At 37.2% G+C, this 21,302-nt stretch overlaps 1 protein-coding gene across 3 annotated transcripts in view; it reads left to right on the top strand.

The window, feature by feature from the left end:
- The window catches only part of LOC126754835 (sphingomyelin phosphodiesterase), a 36,703-nt gene extending 15,859 nt beyond the window's left edge, over positions 1-20,844 (top strand). The window contains exons 2-7 of one of the 3 annotated variants that reach the window (XM_050467001.1): positions 13,081-13,292; positions 13,354-14,602; positions 14,666-14,919; positions 14,990-15,284; positions 16,493-16,678; positions 19,700-20,844. In XM_050467001.1, coding sequence (XP_050322958.1) covers positions 13,217-13,292; positions 13,354-14,602; positions 14,666-14,919; positions 14,990-15,284; positions 16,493-16,678; positions 19,700-19,757 — 2,118 coding nt within the window. In that variant the 5' untranslated portion in view covers positions 13,081-13,216 and the 3' untranslated portion in view covers positions 19,758-20,844. Of the gene's footprint in view, positions 1-13,080; positions 13,293-13,353; positions 14,603-14,665; positions 14,920-14,989; positions 15,285-16,492; positions 16,679-17,181; positions 17,312-19,295; positions 19,658-19,699 lie in introns of those variants that run through there. The other 2 variants (XM_050467000.1, XM_050467002.1) reach the window with 2 other exon arrangements.
- Positions 20,845-21,302: the final 458 nt, after the last annotated feature.

Below are 21,302 nucleotides of genomic sequence, written 5' to 3'. Positions count from 1 at the left end.
CTCTGTTGATTTTATGTGCGAAAAAGGTGGCGTTGCTGTGTCCAACTAATTTGCCGCCGAAGTAATTAAGTATTCACTGATTTTGAATTGTTCTCGTCCATAGCATGACTATCGACCGTATAAAAAATTATATTATACCATATATGAATTGTTAATTGTCACACAAGTCAAAACTGCATATTTGAAAAGTAAAGTGTACAAAAACCGTTCACCATTAGTGTGAGTCTTTAATTGGTGTTTTAATTTACCGATCGAAGATAGGGCAAACTATTGATTCGCATGTAAGCGAATGCGCTTAATTGGAATATTCATTATTTTGCTATATTAAATAATTTGTATGAATTTATTTATGTAATCTTTTGGGTGAGTAATTTCAGCTATAAATGTTTTAATTAACAAAAATATTACTGCATCAAGTGAAACAATTTTATTTAACAGAATGAGATGGAAAATGTTTTGCTTATATTTACATTTTTAATACTCTGGTCAGTATACATATGTACGTATATTAAGTTTGCCATGACGTTTGTAATACCAAGAAGTATGCTATCGAGACCCTAAAAAATGTATAGTACATACAAATGTGTCCGTCTGTTCGGCTGTCTGTATGTGTTCCTCAGTTTTTGGGATGAATGATTTACTACACACACGTCATTTTCTCTTTGATGAAACATGTTCACTGGTATTGTAGATGGGCGCAATTGAGCCACAGCCACGCCTACAAAACGCATTTAATCGAAAACAATACATTCGATGCCATTATATAATATATGGAACTCGATTTCTTTTGCGTGGCCACCACGAGCATGCCTGCATAAGTTCAGGCGCTGGACACAATTTTTGACGGTTTTCAAGCATAAATCGGCCGATACTGCTGCAATTTCACATTCGATATTCGTACGAAGTTCAACAATCGTCGCTGACTTGCTGACATAGACCATAGACTTGACGTAGCGCCCCATAGGAAATAGCTAATGGCGTCAAATCGCGCGACCTATTGACCGGGCCATTTCGTGAGATAACACGTTCACCAAACTTGATTTTCAATAAATCGATTGTGACATTCGCTGTGTCGCTTGTGGCGCCGTCCTGTCAAAACCACCTGTTGTCCAAGTCCATATCATCCAATTCGGGCCAAAAATATTCGGTTATCATTGAGCGGTAGCGATTCCCATTCACAGTAACGTGCCGGTCTTGATCATCGCGAAGAAAGTACGACTCAATGCCGCCGCCGGCGCATAAGCCGCACCAAACCGTAATATTTTCGGGGCGCAATGGTGACTCATGGAGTACATGTGGATTGATGCTTGACCAATAACGCATATTTTGCTTATTGACGAGCTATTTAGCCAGAAATGAGCATCATCGCTGAAGATGATTTTTCGATGAAAATCTGGATCATTTTCAAGTTGTTGTTCAGCCCAATTCACGAACATACGATGATTCTGGTGGTCAAGTGGCTTCAGTCGCTTCAGTTCCTGCGTCAATTTGATCTTGTAAGGACGTATATAAGTCAATATCTCATCGCAAAATTCACCACAACGACGTCACAGAGATCCACAATGCTTGAGAAGGATGTGTGAGAGACTGATTTGGGTCTTGAATTGATGCGCCAGCGGCCGCAATATTCGCGACACTACGAGTACTTCTTTGTCTCACTTGCATGGGAACGTTTTGTAATAATAATAATAATCCCAACGATTACCCTCTTCCCGCCCAACCGACGCGAGGGGCGCAATCCGCGAACGAGCGGAATTAGCCGAGTCATAAAAGGCAAGAGAGTTTTAAGCGTTGCGATCTTAAGCTGCTCAGCTGCAGAAACAAAAATTTCAAACGCCCAAATTAAGAATTAGATTAAAGTTTATAATTATTAAATGTTACTTGTTAAGGGTAGATAAAATAATTTTTTTAATGGTAAAGAGTGAGTCTGTTAGATCAAATGTGCTGGAATGAAAATTGAAATCATGACATATACGGCGGAATGATTCGTTTGACTCAAAATTTGTTCTAGAAAATTTTAAAAGTAAGGGTCTAAACTGCCTGGTAGGGCGAGCGGGAACGTTAAAATTAATATCATATAAGAGAGATGGGCTACAGACTGACCCATTCATGAGTTTTACAAGAAATATTATACCAAGCATCTCCCTACGACTAGCGAGTGTCGGGAGATTTATAAGTTTTAAACGGTTAATGTAAGGGGGAAGACTTAAACTGGAATCCCAATGCAAATGATTTAAGGCAAAAAGTAAAAAATGTTTTTGAACGGACTCTAATTTATCCGAATGGACTTGGTAACTAGGGTTCCAAACCACAGAAGCATACTCCAATATAGGCCTCACAAGAGATGTAAAAAGAATTTTTGTGGTAAGCGGATCTCTAAATTCTTTAGACCAACGTTTAACAAAACTAAGAGCGCCTTTAGCTTTAAAAACCGTGGAAGATACGTGAAGATTAAAATTGAGTTTGGGGTCCATAGTTACTCCCAGATCAATAAAACTGCATACTTGCTCCAACCTAAAGTTTTGTATTGCGTATGAGGTAGGGTCTACAGCTCTACGTGAAAAGCACATCGTTTTACATTTTTTAAGGTTCAATGGCATGTCATTTCTATCACACCAAGAAACTAGGTTGTTTAAGTCTGTTTGCAACTGACATCTTTCGCTGTTTGAAGTATACGTTTTAAAAAGTTTTACATCGTCAGCATATAATAAAACTTTTGAAAACTTAACAACAGATGATATGTCGTTAATAAATAACAAGAACAGAATTGGACCAAGATGGCTACCTTGAGGAACGCCTGAAGGAACATTGATTATGTCAGAAAAAGTATCTTTAAATATGACTTGTTGAATTCTATTACTAAGATAAGAAGCAACCCATTTTAGAAATATTGGTTGAAAACCAAGAAGATCAAGTTTATTCAAAAGAATTGAATGGTTTACTTTATCAAAAGCTTTACTAAAATCTGTATATATAACATCAGTATTCTTATTCTCCCTAAAGCCCGTTGATACATGTGATACAAATTCAAGCAAATTAGTTGTGGTAGATTTCCCTTCACGAAAACCATGCTGAGAACAAGAAATTAGTGGAGAGATCAGGAAAGTTATGTCGTCTGTTATAATTGCTTCAAAAAGTTTAGGTATTGCAGACAACTTTGCTATTCCCCTATAGTTTTCAATAGATGACCTAAATCCACTCTTATGCAAAGGAATTATAAATGACTTTTTCCATATGGATGGAAATAAGCCTTGCTTAAGAGATGAGTTAAATAGTTTTGTTAGTGGTTGGTATATATATTTGGCACATTTCTTAAGAAAGCATGAGGGAATCATATCTGGGCCGTAATTGTATGATTGTTCTAACATATTTAACTGATTTAAGACGTCTGCTTCGGAAATGGTAGGTGCATTAATGACTACTATAACATATTTAGTTAAGTTCAGCAAATTGTCGACGCAATTTAGAATATTTTGAATAGTTAGCAACTAAACCAGTATGCCTGTGGATGAAAATTTTTTCACTAGACGCTCAATTGTTAATCTGACAGGACGATTATGACGACCATAAATTGAACGTAGCTCTCTTAAAGTTGAAGCCACTGACTCCGAATTTCGGTAGTAAGCCTTAATAACTTCGACTCGTTGTTGGATCGTATATCTTTCCATGATGATATGAAAAACTTTACTGGAGAGAAATGTCAAAAGAGCGGAAAAAATATGTCGTCGTTTGCTGTCCCTATCGGTCTAATTTTGTATAACCCTATTGAAGAACCCAATATGCACCCATTGCAATACATTAAACGACTGAAAATAATCATTCCCATGTGTACGAATTATAGAAACTAAAATAGAAAGTCCTAAAGCACCCTCACATACTCTAAGTAAGAGTATGTCTGTACGTCAAAAATGTGTTGAATCGAGTCAATGCTTTTCATAGTCCACATATAGTATACCTTAAAGAATGATTTTCCATCTTCCGGGTGACTTTATACCACATATATCGGCCAATATGTGAACCATCTTAATCAAATTGACTGAGCGTGTTTTTCTCATAAGAGTGCAACTTTACGTCATAAATGGATAAAGTCGTGTTGAAACTATGTAGCCCAATCACCCATACAACTAATATCAAGATTTTAAACATCCAGTTGTCTCTACTTCATATTATTTTTGATGGTAGGTGAGCTACCTTAATGAATCTCAGAGAGCATCTTTTTCTGTTAATAATATGTAGGAAAGCCCAAAATAGATTAAATTGAGTCAATAGATAGGACTACCCCTACCCCCATCTCCCATATGCCAAATTTAAGATTTTCAAACTTATGTTTGGTCAATATGGAATAAATTTTTGCAAAATAAACTGAACTTGGATATACTATAATTTATTGCCGAAATCACATTGCCAAATTGAATAGGCCTTCTAAAATAAAGATTTCGAAGCTGTTGTTATTATGCAAGTTTTACTCACTTACTACTTATATGTAGGTTTTATCAATTATCAGCCAAATAACTAACCAATGAAACAAATAATTCTCATTTAGTTTGAGATGATATAATCATATATCTATATATACAAATGTATATATAATATATATGGATGTGTGTAACAGGGCATTGCAGTGAGCACACCTATGTACTATATGCAGGTGAGCGCACTAAAGCTACTGCCTTTCCAAAACCGGATTTTTTTAGCAAGATATTAAATAGTTCAAGAGACTTTATGTGTTAACTTTTCAAGGGCGAATATGAGTGCCATTCGTTAGAGGCGAAAGAGCGACACACTCTTATGTTATGATATGTTGTAATGCAAATTCAAATGCAAAGTAAACGCCAAGTAAACGTAGATTTGCGAAGATTTCATATAACTAAATAGTATGTACATAAATATATTTATATATATGTATTTATATTACATGTGCAAATATTTTAAAATGAAATATGCAATATCTCATGTAATAATAACGTACCATACCCATGCAGAGTCTCGAAATGCTTAAGTGGGCAGTAAGGTAATCTGGCCTGCTTTTTTTGGCATTTTTTTTTTCATAGAAATTTTTATTCTACCATAGAACTTTTTTCACATATCATGAGGTACGTATATATATCATGGAGTGTATAAACAAATTTTTTGGAATTTTTTGATGACATCTGTCGGAGAAATGGCTGGGTGAATGAGATGCGTTTTTTCACTGGCGGACACGATTTCTCATGTTTGGATCATCTGAAACACAAAAACCCAATTTATTCTTAAAAAGTACGTGAACGTTTATCGTCCCCACTAGAATCATGAAAAAATGTTGATTAATAAAAAAAGTAATTAACGTTATTTTTTTTAATTTTTCCCCATTTTTATACCCTGAACAGGGTATATTAAGTTTGTCACGATGTTTGTAACACCCAGAAAGAAGCATAGGGTCTCCGATATAAATGATCAGTATGTTGAGCTGAGTCGATTTAACCATGTCCGTCTGTCCGTCTGTCCGTCCGTCCGTCCGTCTGTATATATACGAACTAGTCCCTCAGTTTTTAAGATATCGTTTTAAAATTTTGCAAACGTCATTTTCTTTTCAAGAAGCTGCTCATTTGTCGGAACGGCCGATATCGGATCACTATAACATATAGCTGCCATATAAACTGAACGATCGGAATCAAGTTCTTGTACGGAAAACTTTCACATTTGACAATGTATCTTCACCAAATTTGGAACAGATGAGTTTCTAAGGCAACAATGTAATCTCCGAAGAAATTGTTCAGATCGGTTAACTATAGCATATAGCCACCATACAAACTGAACGATCGGAATCAAGTTCTTGTATGGAAAACTTTCACATTTGACAATGTATCTTCACCAAATTTGGTATAGATTATTTTCTAAGGCAACAATGTAATCTCCGAAGAAATTGTTCAGATCGGTTGACTATAGCATATAGCTTCCATACAAACTGAACACATAGTTACTAAAAGAAATGCACTTGTGAAGGGTATATTAGCTTCGGTGCAGCCGAAGTTAACGTTTTTTCTTGTTTTTACATTAATTTTGTCATAACATTGTCAATAAATTATAAAAAAAGGGAGTAGGGACGATAGCTAGGCGTTTTGTGAACATTAAAAAAAAAAAATTAAGCAAATCGGTTGAGTGGTTCGACCCGAATCATGTACGCCAGTTTAAAAAAGTGTGTGTTTGAGAAAAACGCGTTTAAAGTTTGAGATGTGCACTCCGAGCGCTCCGAACGTCGAGCGGTATTATTATTTTTGGGCCTTTTACGAAACCTTCCTATGGTAAAGTGGGTTTCTACATTAATTCTAAGGGTTTAAGGGAAGAGAAAATGAAAAAAAAAAAAAACAAAAAAAAAAATGTTAATAAAGATTATCCTACTGACCCCTTAAAGCGTCGAAATTTTTTCAGACAAAATCAGCGAATTCATACTCGCATTAAAATTGCTATTCAAACTGCCATGCAAAGGGCTTTCCTTACCTTTCTGTTGTCATAAAAATATAATATCAATGATTCTTTAAACTTACATATATGATAACAACAAAGTAAAAGTAGTAACCAGTTAATTCTGCCACGCTTTTCAACAAACAACTTCTGCTATTGGATTCCGGATTTTTAGCTTTACCACTCAATCCATAAGAATTTTATAAAAACAAAAGCTGCCATTCTCTTCCTCAATGAATGAGTGAATGAAATTTATTCAGTAAAATACTCGTATGTATAAAAAATGCAAAGTCATATTAATGTTCGCTTCGTGAATGTTGAATTCATAAAAAAATTCGCAAGATAACTATCATGAAAGCTTAAGACATAAGCGCGAGTGACTCATTTTGGTGACTCAAGTTGGTGCAATTGCGTAAAGGTTTCGGTTAATGATGGGATTGGTTACTTTGAATTGCCCGTAATAGAATTCGCAATTGATCTGGACAAGCAACTTATGGCAAATTATTATATTGTGACTCATTTAAGCACATTCTAAGAAGAACATTCTTGAATGTTAATCTGTGGTTATGTTGATATTGAGAGAGCATCTAACATTCTAATAATAATGTGTCCTTGTGCTAAAAATTCATTGAGTAGGGGTCCCATATACACATCTAATATAAGGTTTTTCAAGTGTCCTATTGACTTTACACCATATATGTTAGGTTAGGTTAGATGGCTGATTAAAGATCGCACTTTGACTTATTATACTATGTAGTCTTTTGTGACTCCTGTGTTCGAACTTATAAATTACCAAAACACATAGTAAGCCAATACAAATTTGCTCAGGCGTTTAATTTCCATTCCCACCAGCTCGATGGGATGCCTGAATGTATACACTCAATCGTGTTGAAACAGTGTCCGCACATTAGTATTTTAGATTTCTTGAATAGCCAGAAGTCGCATGGAGCCAAATCGGGCGAATACCGTGTTTAAGGAACGATATGAATCTAGTTTTTGGCAAAAAGTCTCAAAAAACTGACGACAGTATGACATTGCATTATCGTGTTGAAGGAACCAAGAGTCTTTTGCTTATAAATTCGGCCGTTTCAGAGGAATAACTTTAACGCATAACGCTCAAATAATATTCTTTGTTGACACTTTATACCGTCGGAAAGAGTCCATAGTGCTCCACACCTACATATGGTAATCATTTCACTTTACTTTTTGCTCTATTTTAATACAAATGGAATAATGGCTCATGGCTATGGTCACGGAAAACGTTTAAGAAGTGGTTTTTGGGATCTACTTTAGCACGAAGAAAAATATATATTTTTTTTAGTAGCAGAAATCTCTCAGTGTTGGTCGTGTAGTCATGGAAAACTTGTCTCATGCAAGCCGTCCATCCACCTCTGTTACCTCTGTTAATGACGATAATATCGAAAAGGTTAAAGAAACAGTGATTGAAAATCGTCGTATGGTCGTGAGAGATACAAGTATAGCAGAGCATCTCCATATCTTAGCTTTTATGGTTAACGTTTTGGGTATGAAGCGTATTAGTGCTAGACTTGTACCAAAATATCTAAATCTTTTGCGAAAACAACCTCCAGTAAAGTTCGCCAGAGGGTTATGGTTAGTGTTACGTTAAGAGTTCGATTATACAAGGAATCTCACTTGGATAGCTTAGAACGCCGGTTCGTTGTGGTACCTAAAACCAGTTTATAAGAGATCATAAGACTACTTATTACAAATTGGCAAAGCGCCTTGAACCTATCTCAAAAAAGCAAAAAGAAATGTTGGACAACGTAACCGACAATTCCACATTTATCAAACTCAACATTACTGGTGTCGATACGTGGGTTTATGAATAGGACGTCGAAGCAACAATCTAGTGAATGGCGCTTCACTAACGAGCCGAAACCGCAAATAACCAAAATTCTCTAAAGGCACCGAAGGCCATACCAACCGAGGTTTATGGCAAATTGGTTTAAGGGATGGCATGCTTTTGTTGGTATTTTGACGATAATGAAGATTTTCACTAAAATACCTGAAAATGTAGTTTCTATTGTCAGTCCGTCGGAAATTTGGTATACTTAAAGTATTATCGTTATTCTAGGTTACTTAAACTCGGCTGTAAGCGGTGTCTACGCCAATAAAGAAGAGGGTAAGGTCGGTCGAAGCTGACTTTATCGTCCGAATTTAGTTATCTTCATGAAATTGCCGAAAATACTTATATTCTAGAGCATAGTTTAATGTCAAAACTAAATTCAATCAGCTCAGACCTCCCTCCAGCATCAATATACCAGAGAGTTTTCCAGTTTGTTGGCAAAAATCGGTCGAAACTTTGTTTGACACCCTATATAAAATATATTCATAAAATATATTTAGGCACTCTGGTTGACTTTTACTTATGTATATACCAAAAATGTTAATCGAGTTTATATCATATTCATCGCAAATAAGGGGACTTCTTTTGAAAAAAATTAAATAAAAACTTTTGGGCAACACCTGAAAATATTTTCCTCTCTTCAACTGCTGCAAATTACTAGAGTTTAAATATTCCAAACAGGTGGCAGCTTTTGGTTTGTTATCATTTGAGAAAAATCCAAAAAAGATATTATTTCGCTTAAGCTATCATAAAGATAACTTTATTACAATTTGCAACAACAAACCTACACACTACAAAAGCCTCACAACACTTGTGCACATTTTCGCCGCTACTCCTCTCAGCGAAAACGGTAAAATATCCAAAAGTATGCAAACCATTAAAATATAATTCAATCAACCGTCAGAGGCGATTCATCCATCAAATGCCAGCGAGCGCGTTGCCTAAGTGTGTGTGTGTGTCTATGTATGTTGGTCAAGTGTTGTTGTGCGAGCAGCCGTCCATCCACCTGGTATTGAACAGCTACGCGCGCTCTTCTTCTTTTCGCCACCGTTCGGTGTTTATATTGCGAAATTGATTGTTTATGCATGCAACACCTGTTGTGGGCTAACTTTGCGGTTTAATTTTTCTGGTGTTGATTGAACACATCTTCTTCTTTGTCGCTCGTTTTAGAATCACCGCTAAGAAGCATTTTGTTAGAAGAGAATGCGGCACATTCGAAGCTGAGCGCTTCTCTCGCAGAGAGGACTGGGATTTATGCAAATTTGTTCTATAGTTTAGGTCACCGGTGGTGACGACTTTAAAGCTGACTAAACTGCAGTAATTATTAATAAATGTGCGGTGCGGAAATACCCGTTTAATTACATACTTTTCTGGTAGTACAAGTGTAGATGTAATATCTATTAAATGGCTTAGACAGGCAGTAATCACTTGGTGCCAGTTCTGGACTATGAGATGGATGCATAAGAACCTCTTTACTAAGCTCCGTGAGCTTGTGGCGATTCACTATCGATGTGTTTGGCCAGGCGTTGTCCCGATGGAACACGATTGCTCTCTTATTGAACAAAGTTGGCCGCTTCTGGGCGATTGCTGCCTTAAGACGGCCCAATATTCGATAATACAACTCCGATTAAAGAGTTGGGCCGTATGAGATCTACTCAAGGTAGATAATTCCCTACCACTCCCACCAAATATATAGCAAAACCTTCTTGACCGTCAATCCTGGCTTCGTCATCGTTTTCGTCGGCTCACCGAGGATCGCTCACGTTTGTTTTCGCTTGAGTTTGTCGTAAGTGACCAATTTTTCATCACCAGTAACTAACCGCAATAGAAGTATATCGATTTTCTAGAGATTTAGCAATGATTCTCAAGTGGAAATTCAGTCCATGAGGTGTTTTTTACGTTATCTCGAATATCATTCATGCATCGAGCTTTTATTTGTATCCAGTTTTACTTAAATGGTTCCAAATGGGTTTAATGCAATATTTAGCTCCTGGGGATTCGAAATAGTCGGACTCAATATTTTCGATATAAGGCCATCCATAAAGCAGCACATCTTTGACATCAAGAATTAAAATTTCGATTGGTTCTTACTCTAGTAGGACCATAAACACTACTCCGATTTTGACCTTCTTTTCTTGGTTTTTGCAAAATAAGTCTGGTTAGTTTAAGATGTCGATCATAACAGAATTTTGACTTGGACACCTAAGTACGCCAGTCCGTTGAGGTATCTATAACGTCTGTATACAAGACCTTAAGACACTAACAAATCGACAAAGTTCTTTGAGCCTATCACAAATTCGTTGAGGCGGCTAACTCAGTTTCGGCTATGTCTTTTGATTCGCCAAAGGTAGTACTGAGTCACGTATACACAAAACTGTCTGTGAAATTTTTTTTTTTAGTACAAAATCATATAATTCCTAGGCCTTATAGAGTAACCCGATCGCATTTTTACAATATGAGATTATCATCATCAATTCCTGTATCTCATACTGAGGCATAGAGCATCAATAAATCATTTCCTCTTCATCGATTTCCTTTTGTAGGGTTCTCGAGAGCTTGCCGTTGTTAGCCATGGGTTCCAAATTGGACTTTTTATATAGATCGTCGTTGCTGATGAGGTTATGCCACCACACCTTGAGATTATGCTTTAAACGCCTGTTAACAAAGCTCTGAATCTGTCCAGTAATGTGGTCCGTTACAAGCCGAGTTCGAGAAACGTTGGACTTAGATAGTCTGATTTTTATTTGGATCCATTTTAAGGTTCCCTACTTTTTAAAGTAAAAATACAAAAACTTATTATTTTTTGAAGATTATCTCTTTTAAATGTTGTCCGCGACTATGTATCAGATGGTCCATCCGTTGAGTGCAATTTTCGATGACTCGTTTGAGCATTTCGACTGGTAACTGGCGAATGACACGCTAGTTATGGATTAAAACGTTGTTTTCTGTTCTGTAGCAAGAATCAGTCTGACTCTGCCATCAGATCAGCAATTCGAGTCTGCCCCAATGTGTGGGTGTACCGCACATTCCAACAGACTCAAAATATGCTGAGTCTGCTGTTTTGGTCACGTACTGGCTGATCATGCGATGTGGTGCACAACTGCATGCCGTCAGACGTAACCTGAGATGTAACTCGCGTGATGTTTTCCTCCAAGATCTGAATCGAAGCGAGATTGTCCGCATAGACTTTAGACTTTACATAGCCTCACAGGAAAAAGTCTAACGATGTGATATCACATGATCTTGGTGGCCAATCGACCGGCCCAATACTTGAACTTATGTGCGCATCGAAGTGTTCTCTCAATAAATCCATTGATTTGCATCAAATAGTCGGTTATTATGACGCAATAACAGTCGTCATTGATGGTTACATTCCCACCGTCATCATTTTTGAAGAAATATGAACCGATGATTCCACCGGCCCACAAACCATATCAAACCGTTGTTATTTCTGGATGAAATAGGAACTCTTGAATCTCTTCAGGTTGCTCTTTGTTCCAAATGTGACAATTTTTCTTTCAATGGGTATGTATTGAGCCAGAGATGGGCATCATCGCTGGAAAAAATTTGGCTCGAAAAAGTTGTATCTTCTTGGAACTTTTCAAGATCCCACAGAGCGAAGCGATGTCGCTTGTGTAGGTCGAGCGGCCTCAGTTCTTGTACGAACTGTATTTTAGCAATTTAAGATCTCGACGCAAAATGCGCCAAGTCGTTCCATACATCAGTCCAAGTTGTTGTGAACGACGCGGAATCGACTCTCCATGGTCTTCGTGTTCGCTCTCAGTTACGGCTGCTGTATTTTCTTCACTTGGATCTTTAGATAGCTTTTCACTTAGCCTTATATATGTATATTTGTCTAAAACGATGTAAACTATTCAGCCTTGTACATATGTTTGTTGAAATATATCGAAAATCTTTCAGTAAACTAGCGCGATCACTCCTTCAAGCACTAAAGGGTTCACTGACAGCAACTTCTTAAGAACGTTCTACAGCATAAGCTTCGAAACTCGCTAACAAATATATACTACATAAGTGCACTTATATAACTCCCCTTCAAGCACAGTTTGCCACCCAAAAAGTTCACAATACCTACAATTTTATTTAGGTCAACTGTTCTTCAATAATCATTTACCGTTTAAGCACTTTTCACTTGCAACCGAAATTATGCAATTCACTCCATAGCCGGCAATCAGTAGGAAAAATAGTACGAAAAGCAGACCGAAACTTTACGGAAATCTCACCTCCAGCCACTTGAGCAACTGTGGTGGCAGCACTGCCTATCAGGCGCATCAACGCTCTCGATCTGATGCAGCCAGCATCTGGTCAACAGACAATTGATGACGGCGCATAAACTTAGCGGTCCAGTAGTTAAGTTGGCTTATGTAACAGCGCGATGATGCGGACAAGCATTGTTGCAAGAGGGTTTGAGGGGAGAATTGAAGCGGGCAGATAGCCGGACAGCGTCGTCACTTGAGTAAACGCTGCAACTGAATTTCAAGTGAAGCAGTGCTCAGCACCCATTCGGTGCTTGATTGGTTTTCTATAACTCGTATATTTAGTCGAACACTTTTTGTTTTAGCAAGTTTCCTTTGAACTTTAATTGCGCGCCTTGCTGCACGTTTCCAATTAAACTTTTGTAATTAGAATGAATGAGCGGGAAAATTTCACGAGAATTAATTTTTGCATTGCGTTATCAATACATTTAAAGCACTTATATTTATAAACTATGGATTCTAACTAACTGTGATTTACTATTTATTCCGCTTTAAAAGGTGGCGCGTATGCAGCTGTATAGCATAGTTACCTGAACCGACAACCCCACAACGAGATTTAGACGATAGCAGCTTGAACATATTAACGGCTGTGACACGCAGCGGTTGGCTCAGTTGGAGTAGAAGTGCGCGCAAAATGACAACCCGCCAACACAGTTTCCGATGGCGCCTGCTTATAACGGCTGCGATTTTACTGCTGCCAGCGGCATATGGTAACTCCACACAGCCAAGCGCCTATATACCTTGAAAACTATAGACATTTTCTGCTTGCAGGCTTTCCTTTCATCTTCAACAGCAACCGTAAGGTGATCAACTGGACTGTGCCGGAAGACGATTGGGAAATCCATGCAGCGCCGCGCAGCATAACGCCGCACGTCGAACTGAAAAAGTTTCCGAACCGCACAAACGCCGAACCGGCACAGAGCGATGAAGAGTTTTTGGCGCGTTTGCGTCAACTCAAACGCAACGACACAATGGCGCGCATGCTGTGGTATGACACTACACCGGATGGGCTTAGCTACCCACCGTTCGTGGACAAGGCGCTGAAGTTGTTCAATCTCAAGCAGGTGGCGTTCGAGATCGAGAACAGCGTAATGTCCAAAGTCTCATGTACCGCCTGCAAGGCCGGCGCTGGACTGCTGCAGCATTACATACGCGCGGGCAAAACCGAGGCGCAGATCATCAAACTAATTTACGAATTTTGCGTTAACCTCAACATACAAAGTCCACGCGTGTGTGAGGGCGTCTCGACACTCTTCGGCAGTGAAGTGATTTATGTGCTGCAGCGCGTCAATCTCGGCCCAGATGAGATTTGCAGTTTTGTGATCGGCGACGCTTGTGGTGATGTCTACAATCCGTATCATGAATGGGAAGTTATATTTCCGCCAGTGCCTAAGCCGCCGGTTGCCGAAGTCGGTATGCCAAAAGAGGCGGCGCCATTCTTCAAAGTGTTACACATCTCAGATACACACTACGATCCACACTATGTGGAAGGCTCCAATGCTAACTGCAATGAGCCGTTATGTTGCCGGTTGAGCAGCGGACGTCCCTCGAATCCGAACGATGCGGCCGGTAAGTGGGGCGACTACCGCAAGTGCGATACGCCGAAACGTACGGTGGATAATATGTTGGAGCATATCGCCGATACGCACAAAGATATTGACTATATACTGTGGACGGGCGATCTGCCGCCACATGACGTTTGGAACCAAACGAAGGAGGAGAATTTGGAGATTATCAAGGAGACTGTACGCCAAATGACGGAAAAGTTTCCCGGCATACCGATCTTCCCGGCGTTGGGCAATCACGAAAGTGCGCCAGTGAACAGCTTTCCGCCGCCGTATGTGAACCAAGTGGACATCTCTATATCGTGGTTATATGATGAATTAGATGTGCAGTGGCGTCGTTGGCTGCCACAGAGTGTCTCGCATACTGTGCGACGTGGCGCTTTCTATTCGGTACTCGTGCGGCCGGGCTTCCGTATTATTTCGCTCAACATGAATTATTGCAATAATAAAAATTGGTGAGTCAAAGCTTTAATTTAAAATCGTACCGGTTTGTTGTACTAAATTGGTTTATCCTCAAGGTGGTTACTGCTCAATTCCACAGATCCGGCGACGGAGCTGCAATGGTTCATATATGAGCTGCAAAGTGCTGAGTTCTCCAACGAGAAAGTACATGTGATCGGCCACATACCGCCAGGTCATCCGGATTGCTTGAAGGTCTGGTCTCGCAACTTCTATCGCATCATTTCGCGTTACGAGAGCACAATTACCGCACAGTTCTACGGACACACGCACTTTGACGAGTTCGAAATGTTCTACGATCCGCATGACCTTAGTGAGTAGTCTTAAAATAAATTAATTGCCAATGAAGTCAAATTATTAATAATACGGGTTTACGCTCTCAGGTCATCCCACAAGTATAGCATATATTGGTCCATCGGTATCACCCTATTATGATCTAAATCCCGGCTATCGTGTGTACTATGTTGATGGTGACCACGACACGACCACACGTCTAGTCGTGGATCACGAGTCTTGGATCATGAATTTGAAGGAGGCAAACCTTTACGACTACCCGATATGGTATAAGTTGTATACGACACGTGCGGCGTATAATATGAAAGCACTTAGGCCTGTGGACTGGAGCAACCTTATCGATGAGATGGCGAATAATCAAGAATTATTTGATTTGTATTACAAGTAAGTGAGATTGGTCATTAAATTAAAGTAAGAATGATGGAACCGATTTTGATGACCACAGATTTGTGTAATTAGCCTTCACTCCAAGAGCAAAGTAACGCAATTTCTTTGGTTTCGTCGATTCTGTTCCGTTAAATTTTATCTCAAAGTTGCACCACACAATGGAAAGCCAATTGGCGTACATATCAATAAATTAATGAAAACCGTCGAGTCCGACCGTCATGTAAGCACTTTTTCAATCGCCTAGGAGCTAAGAATTGCACCAAAACTGCTTATGCCCATTTACATAACTTGAGCTGGCGATTACCATGGTTGAACACACAGGATAGACTGTACCGAAAGTTTTGTTATGCGTTTGGTGGGTTTGGCAGATAATCATCTATCATAAGCTAACCCCTTACGGTCACACTCCTAGCTCGGACCTGTACTGGCATCAGTCGGACCGTCTGAAGGAAGCAATCGTTCAGAGGCTGCCGGCTATAGCCAACAGGAGCGAAATTGTCTTCCATCAGTGCAATGTTAGGCCACACACACATCAATAAAGATTCGCTAGATGTTCCGGGAGCTTGGTGGGGAGGTTCTTATGCATCCTCTTGATAGTACAAACCTGGCACCAAGTTGTTATTGCCTGTTCTTGTTTAGAGCGAATGGTTTTGTTAAAGAAAAATTCATCTCAAGAGAAGCCTCGGCAGCCCCAGTCTTTTGCCACATCGATAGTGACTCGATAGATGCTCCGAGGAGCTTGGTTGGGAGCTTCTTATGCATCCACCTTATGGTCCGGATCTGGCTTTAGGTCGTTACTAACACTTCCTACTTATGACGTACAATTTTGCTGGTGGAAAATACACCTCAAGAGAAGAAAATCGACTTTTCCATTTTTCTACCTTGAGGAAGACAAAAAGTTCGACCTAAACCGGGTCAATTTAAGTCTGCTAAAAGAAACTTCTACTAAAAGATTTATGTTTGCTAGACCTTATATGAATATTAACCGAGACTTTGGAATTCCTGACCGTCGCATAAATTCACGAACGTGTTTAAACCGGATATCCATGCAATGAGTAACAAATAGTTTACCCGAAAACCTCTCTTATAAGAAAATAATATTTTCTTCTTCGTCTAAACAAATACAATTCTTCCTTAATATTAACCTTAAATGAAAACTGACTTCTTTTGCCATAAATACTCATCATTGTTGTTGCATTTTGCAGAAACTACTGGAAGAACTCACCCATACGGCCGGTATGTGACGCCGAATGCCGTAAGCGTATGTTGTGCGACTGCAAGAGCGGACGTTCGCACGACCGACGGCATTTCTGTGAAGACGTCGAGGCGAAGGTGGACGACGGCTCGTCGAAATCCTGGAAGTCATGGCTGTACCGCGGCTTGACGAACTCGTACGTAAAACTTTTTGCGTGAATGCATTACCGTTATGTACTTAAACATTAATGAGAAAAGTTTTGTTTGGTGAAATTGTTATTGGTGCATTGTCTTGGAATCGGCACATAAATGTTGGTATATTGGAAAAAATGTTGCATTATTAGTGTTTTAAGGTAGTAAGTAGCACATTTGTGTAGCATAAGTGGATCTTGTGTTCATACTAACGCTTTGTACATATTTATAGCGTTTTATTTATATATAAAATTTTATTATATTTATGTATCTTTATTAACTTATATATTACCCGATATATTACCTTATATATTACCCTATTTATTATCCTATTTTAACCTTATCTAGCCTCTTATTATATGTCATAGTTCATAAAAAAAGCAAAAACTTAAAATTTTCAAATTCTTTTCCTGTGTCCATTGTCCTCTCGTTCTGCCACTAACCAATGCTTGTCAGCTGCTTTTCATTGTACATAATCTGTCATCTCTTATCTTTGCTTATCTTGTAGTGTTTCCGCTGTTACCAACACATATGAAGCTGTTTCGAACATTTTTAGTGACTAAGTACCTGTAAATAAATTAAAAAAAAACTTAATTAATTAATTTAGTTTAATTAGCGCTAATCGCTTATACATCGTATACACCTTAACTATTTCCGCGACAACTTCGGTTGCGCGACGTAGAGTGAGTTCATTTAAGGAGTTATATCCACTTCAAGTAAAAGTTTTTTTGCGAGTTTTTTTTTTTTTTGAAGAAAAATTTTTTTTAATAAACAATTAAAAACTAATATGCATTGAAAGCATTTTAAGTGCTTTAATAATTGGCGATTAATTTTAAGAAATTTTGGCTTACCTTGAACCTGTAGCCGAACTCCACAGGACTGAGAAAAAAGGAGCCTGCGGAAAAAGATTTTTCTGCTTAAAATTAACTCAAAACCGAAAACTAAAAAAAATATTATTACTATAGATGCATACGAATGATCGAGTAACTAGTCAATATTTTGATATTTGAGAAAATGGCGTCATTTCTAAAAAGTTTTCGTATTTTTTGAAAAATTTACGCCTCGGTGTGACTTATGGCGTTACATGGGTTTCGTCGAGCAAAAAACAGCTTATTTTCAGTATTTTTTTTTCATTTAAAAAATTAAATATTTTTTCAAACTTCTTATTATGCCATAGCTACATATTTTGCAAAAAATTTATGAAATTTTGAAAGAAAAATATTCAAAACTCCGCCATTGCGGTCTTTTCCGGCAGTCTCTCAGGAAACAGCTGCCTCAGCGTTTACTACAGAACTTCTTACAGGTTCATCATAAGCAAAAAGAAAAAAAACATGTTTTAATTATAACCAACAATAAAGTATTAGAAGAAGAAAAAACCAAAAAAAAAAAATGTGAAAATTTTTTTTCACAGTTTTGACAGACGTTTTTACAAAATATTGTAAATTTTGTCGAAAATTTCGCGACTTTTTTTTTAATATAACAGTTGTAATGAACAAAAAATTTCTTCGTGTAAGACCTTGTAAATTATTTCTCGAAGAACTGTATACAATTTCATTAAGATCGGTATTACACGGGTCAACTTTGAGAATTTAGGCCGTTAAACCCATGTAACCCCTTAAAAAATCGGAAATAATATTCAAAACTTTATTCCTTCGATCATTGCTCGAAAAATTTATCTAAGAAGATCGTGTGAAAATTCAAGTCGTTTGGTCCAACTTGAGAATTTAGACCGCGAAACCCATGTAACCCTTAAAAAAACGAAATTATTATCCAAAACTTTGTTCCCACGTTCATTACCTGATAAATACATATATCTAAGAAGTTCGTGTGAAAACTCAAGTCGTTTGGTCCAACTTGAGAATTTAGACCGTGAAACCCATGTAACCCTTTAAAAAATCGAAAATAATATCCAAAACTTTATCCCCACGTTCATTACCTGATAAATTCATCCAAAAAAAGTCGTGTGAAAGTCGCTTGGTCCAACTTGAGAATTAGGCCGTGAAACCCAAATCCAAAACTTTATTCCGTCAATCATTACCCGATAAATGTAACTAAGTATGAAAATTCAAGTCGTGAATTTAGACCGTGAAACCCATGTAACCCATTAAAAAAACGAAATTATTATCCAAAACTTTATTTCTTCGATCATTACCTGATAAATATGTATATCAAAGATCAAGTCGTTTGGTACAGAAATCTTTCTCGCCGACTTTGAAAACAGCTTTTCGTGATAAACTCGTTTAAAGTCAAAAATATTTTTACAAATTCGTTGATATCTCCCAAACTATTTTGCCGGTTCAGCGCCAATATATTCGGAATAGCTATATAAGCAATAAGAAAATCGCCTTTTTGTACATTCACCAGAGGATATAACTCACAGTATACTGAGATATAACTCCCCAAAGAGTAGTGGATATAGCCCCTTAAAGAGTAGTGCCCACATTTTAACCCAAAACTAACACATTTTACTTATTAATTATGCTTCAATAAACGCACTTATGCAACAAAACGGTGTTTGGAACAACAACAACAACAAAAACACATACATATGCACTGCAAAACAAAATACTTGGCTAAACACAAAACACGGTGCGGCTAACGGCACAAATTGCAACTCGCCAGCGAGGAGAACACAGCCGAGACCACAACCGAAAAGTGGCGAGTGCCCGATGTGCTTTACATATTTAGACGCTGAGCGGGTGAAGGTGGGCTGAAAACGCGGCTTGCTTTTTATTTTAGAATTTTATATAATTTTAATTTTGGATAATTTTACAATTGGATATAATTTTGTAAATGGATGTGGATTTTGGATATGATTTATGGTGGCTGGTGGCGCGTTATGCCGCGGTTTATGGGCACTTGAAAATCAAAAGTTCGTGCAACCAACGCACCAAACTGTGAATATAAAATGTATATATATAAACTATAAACACTTTTAATTATTACAAATACAAATAAACAAATAAAAATGGGTTCCAACAAAAGCGCTTTACACATTTCTTCTGCAATCCCCCTCAAATTTATAGTTATAGTCTGATCTCGTCCATCACGTACCTGCCCAAGTACCTGATGGGCTTCGGCTGAAGCGGAGTTGGCGCCAGCGACAGCTGATGTAAGCCTGTTAGTATCCTAATAAAAGAAAAAGGCCAAAACGAATATACAACGCGCGGACTTGAAATCGAGAGAGAGAGAGGGACCAGAGCTGTACATACTGTAGCAAGTTGAGAGAATTTCTCCTGTAAAAGTGCAAACAAAACAAACTCATATGCAAATTTTTATTACAAAATATTTTATTTATAAAAGTTATTTAGCTTGTAGCTGTAAAATAGTGTGTGTGTGTATTAGGGTGGGTACATTTTTTTTTTTTTTTAATTTGGCGATTCATTTTAAGAAATTTTGGTTGTCGATCTCAACAATGAACTCCGAAAACTGGTGACTAGCGATGTTTTTTCAGCTTAAAATTCTATCAGAACTTTAGATACCGTTAAAAAATATATGAAAACAGTAAAAAATATTAATTGCATAATAAAATAAAAATATCTAAACTTTTTAAAACTTTCAACTATTATTTTAATAATTTTTTTCTCGTCATTTCGAACATTATTTTCTAAAAAAAAAATTTTTATTAAATAAAAATTTTTTAAAATTAAAAAAAAAAAATCCGAAAGATCGAAAATCATTATTAGGATCGAAAATTAATATTACAAAAAAATTTAAAAGATTAAAAAAAAAAATTTTTTTTTGACCCACCCTAGTGTATGTACATTAGTTATGTGATTATTAGCATTAAGTATAATTATATTTAAGTAGTACATTAAAGCAGCATTAAAACAAAATTAAAAGTCAAATATTAATAAGAACACACAAACACACTTAAAGTTTAAAAATAATACTTAAAGCTGTCTCGAATACTCGGAAATTGTTTGCTTCAAAAAACGCCCACTTTCTTAGCTGTAAAATTTAAGTTAAACGTAATTTTTAACTTAAAAAGTCAAAGCTAACCGTAAACGCACACACACAGTCATAAAGTAAGCATAGCCCGCACACCTGCAAATACACTCATACCGTTAGTTTCAAAGCATATGCAATATCAATGTGCATATACTCGTTTTAAGTTATATTAATGTAGCTTTAATAACAAAATGAATAAAAAAATATATTTTAAATTAAATATTTGCATTTCAATTGGCATTAAAGCTTTTTGAGTTTTTGTTCGTACTGTAGATGAAAAAGTTTCGTGCTTAGCTAAGACATACACGGCATGCGCTAACAGTTTGGTAGCCTATGTGTTTGCTGTTGAGATATTAGGGGTGTTCACAGCAGTGTGGTTATTTCGTCTTATTGTGCTAATTAATTTCTTTAATAAAAATTATATATAATAATTTTTAATTATATTTTAAACTTCATAATTAGTTTTCTGTCACTTAGTCATCATTAAGGGACTAAATTCATTGTTTAGAATACTGAAGAAAAAGGTTAAGCGAAGGATCGAAAATTATTACCTTAAGGAAATGGATGTTTAGGCTTAGGTGTGGACCGATTTCATTCATATTCAATCCAAATATTAAAAAATAAATAAAATTTTATTAAAATGACACATATTTTGATCAACTTTCAAGTCAACTCAGA

The sequence above is a fragment of the Bactrocera neohumeralis genome, chromosome 4 (assembly GCF_024586455.1).
Source record: "Bactrocera neohumeralis isolate Rockhampton chromosome 4, APGP_CSIRO_Bneo_wtdbg2-racon-allhic-juicebox.fasta_v2, whole genome shotgun sequence".
Lineage (NCBI taxonomy): Eukaryota > Metazoa > Arthropoda > Insecta > Diptera > Tephritidae > Bactrocera > Bactrocera neohumeralis.
This window is presented reverse-complemented; position numbering and strand designations above follow the sequence as displayed.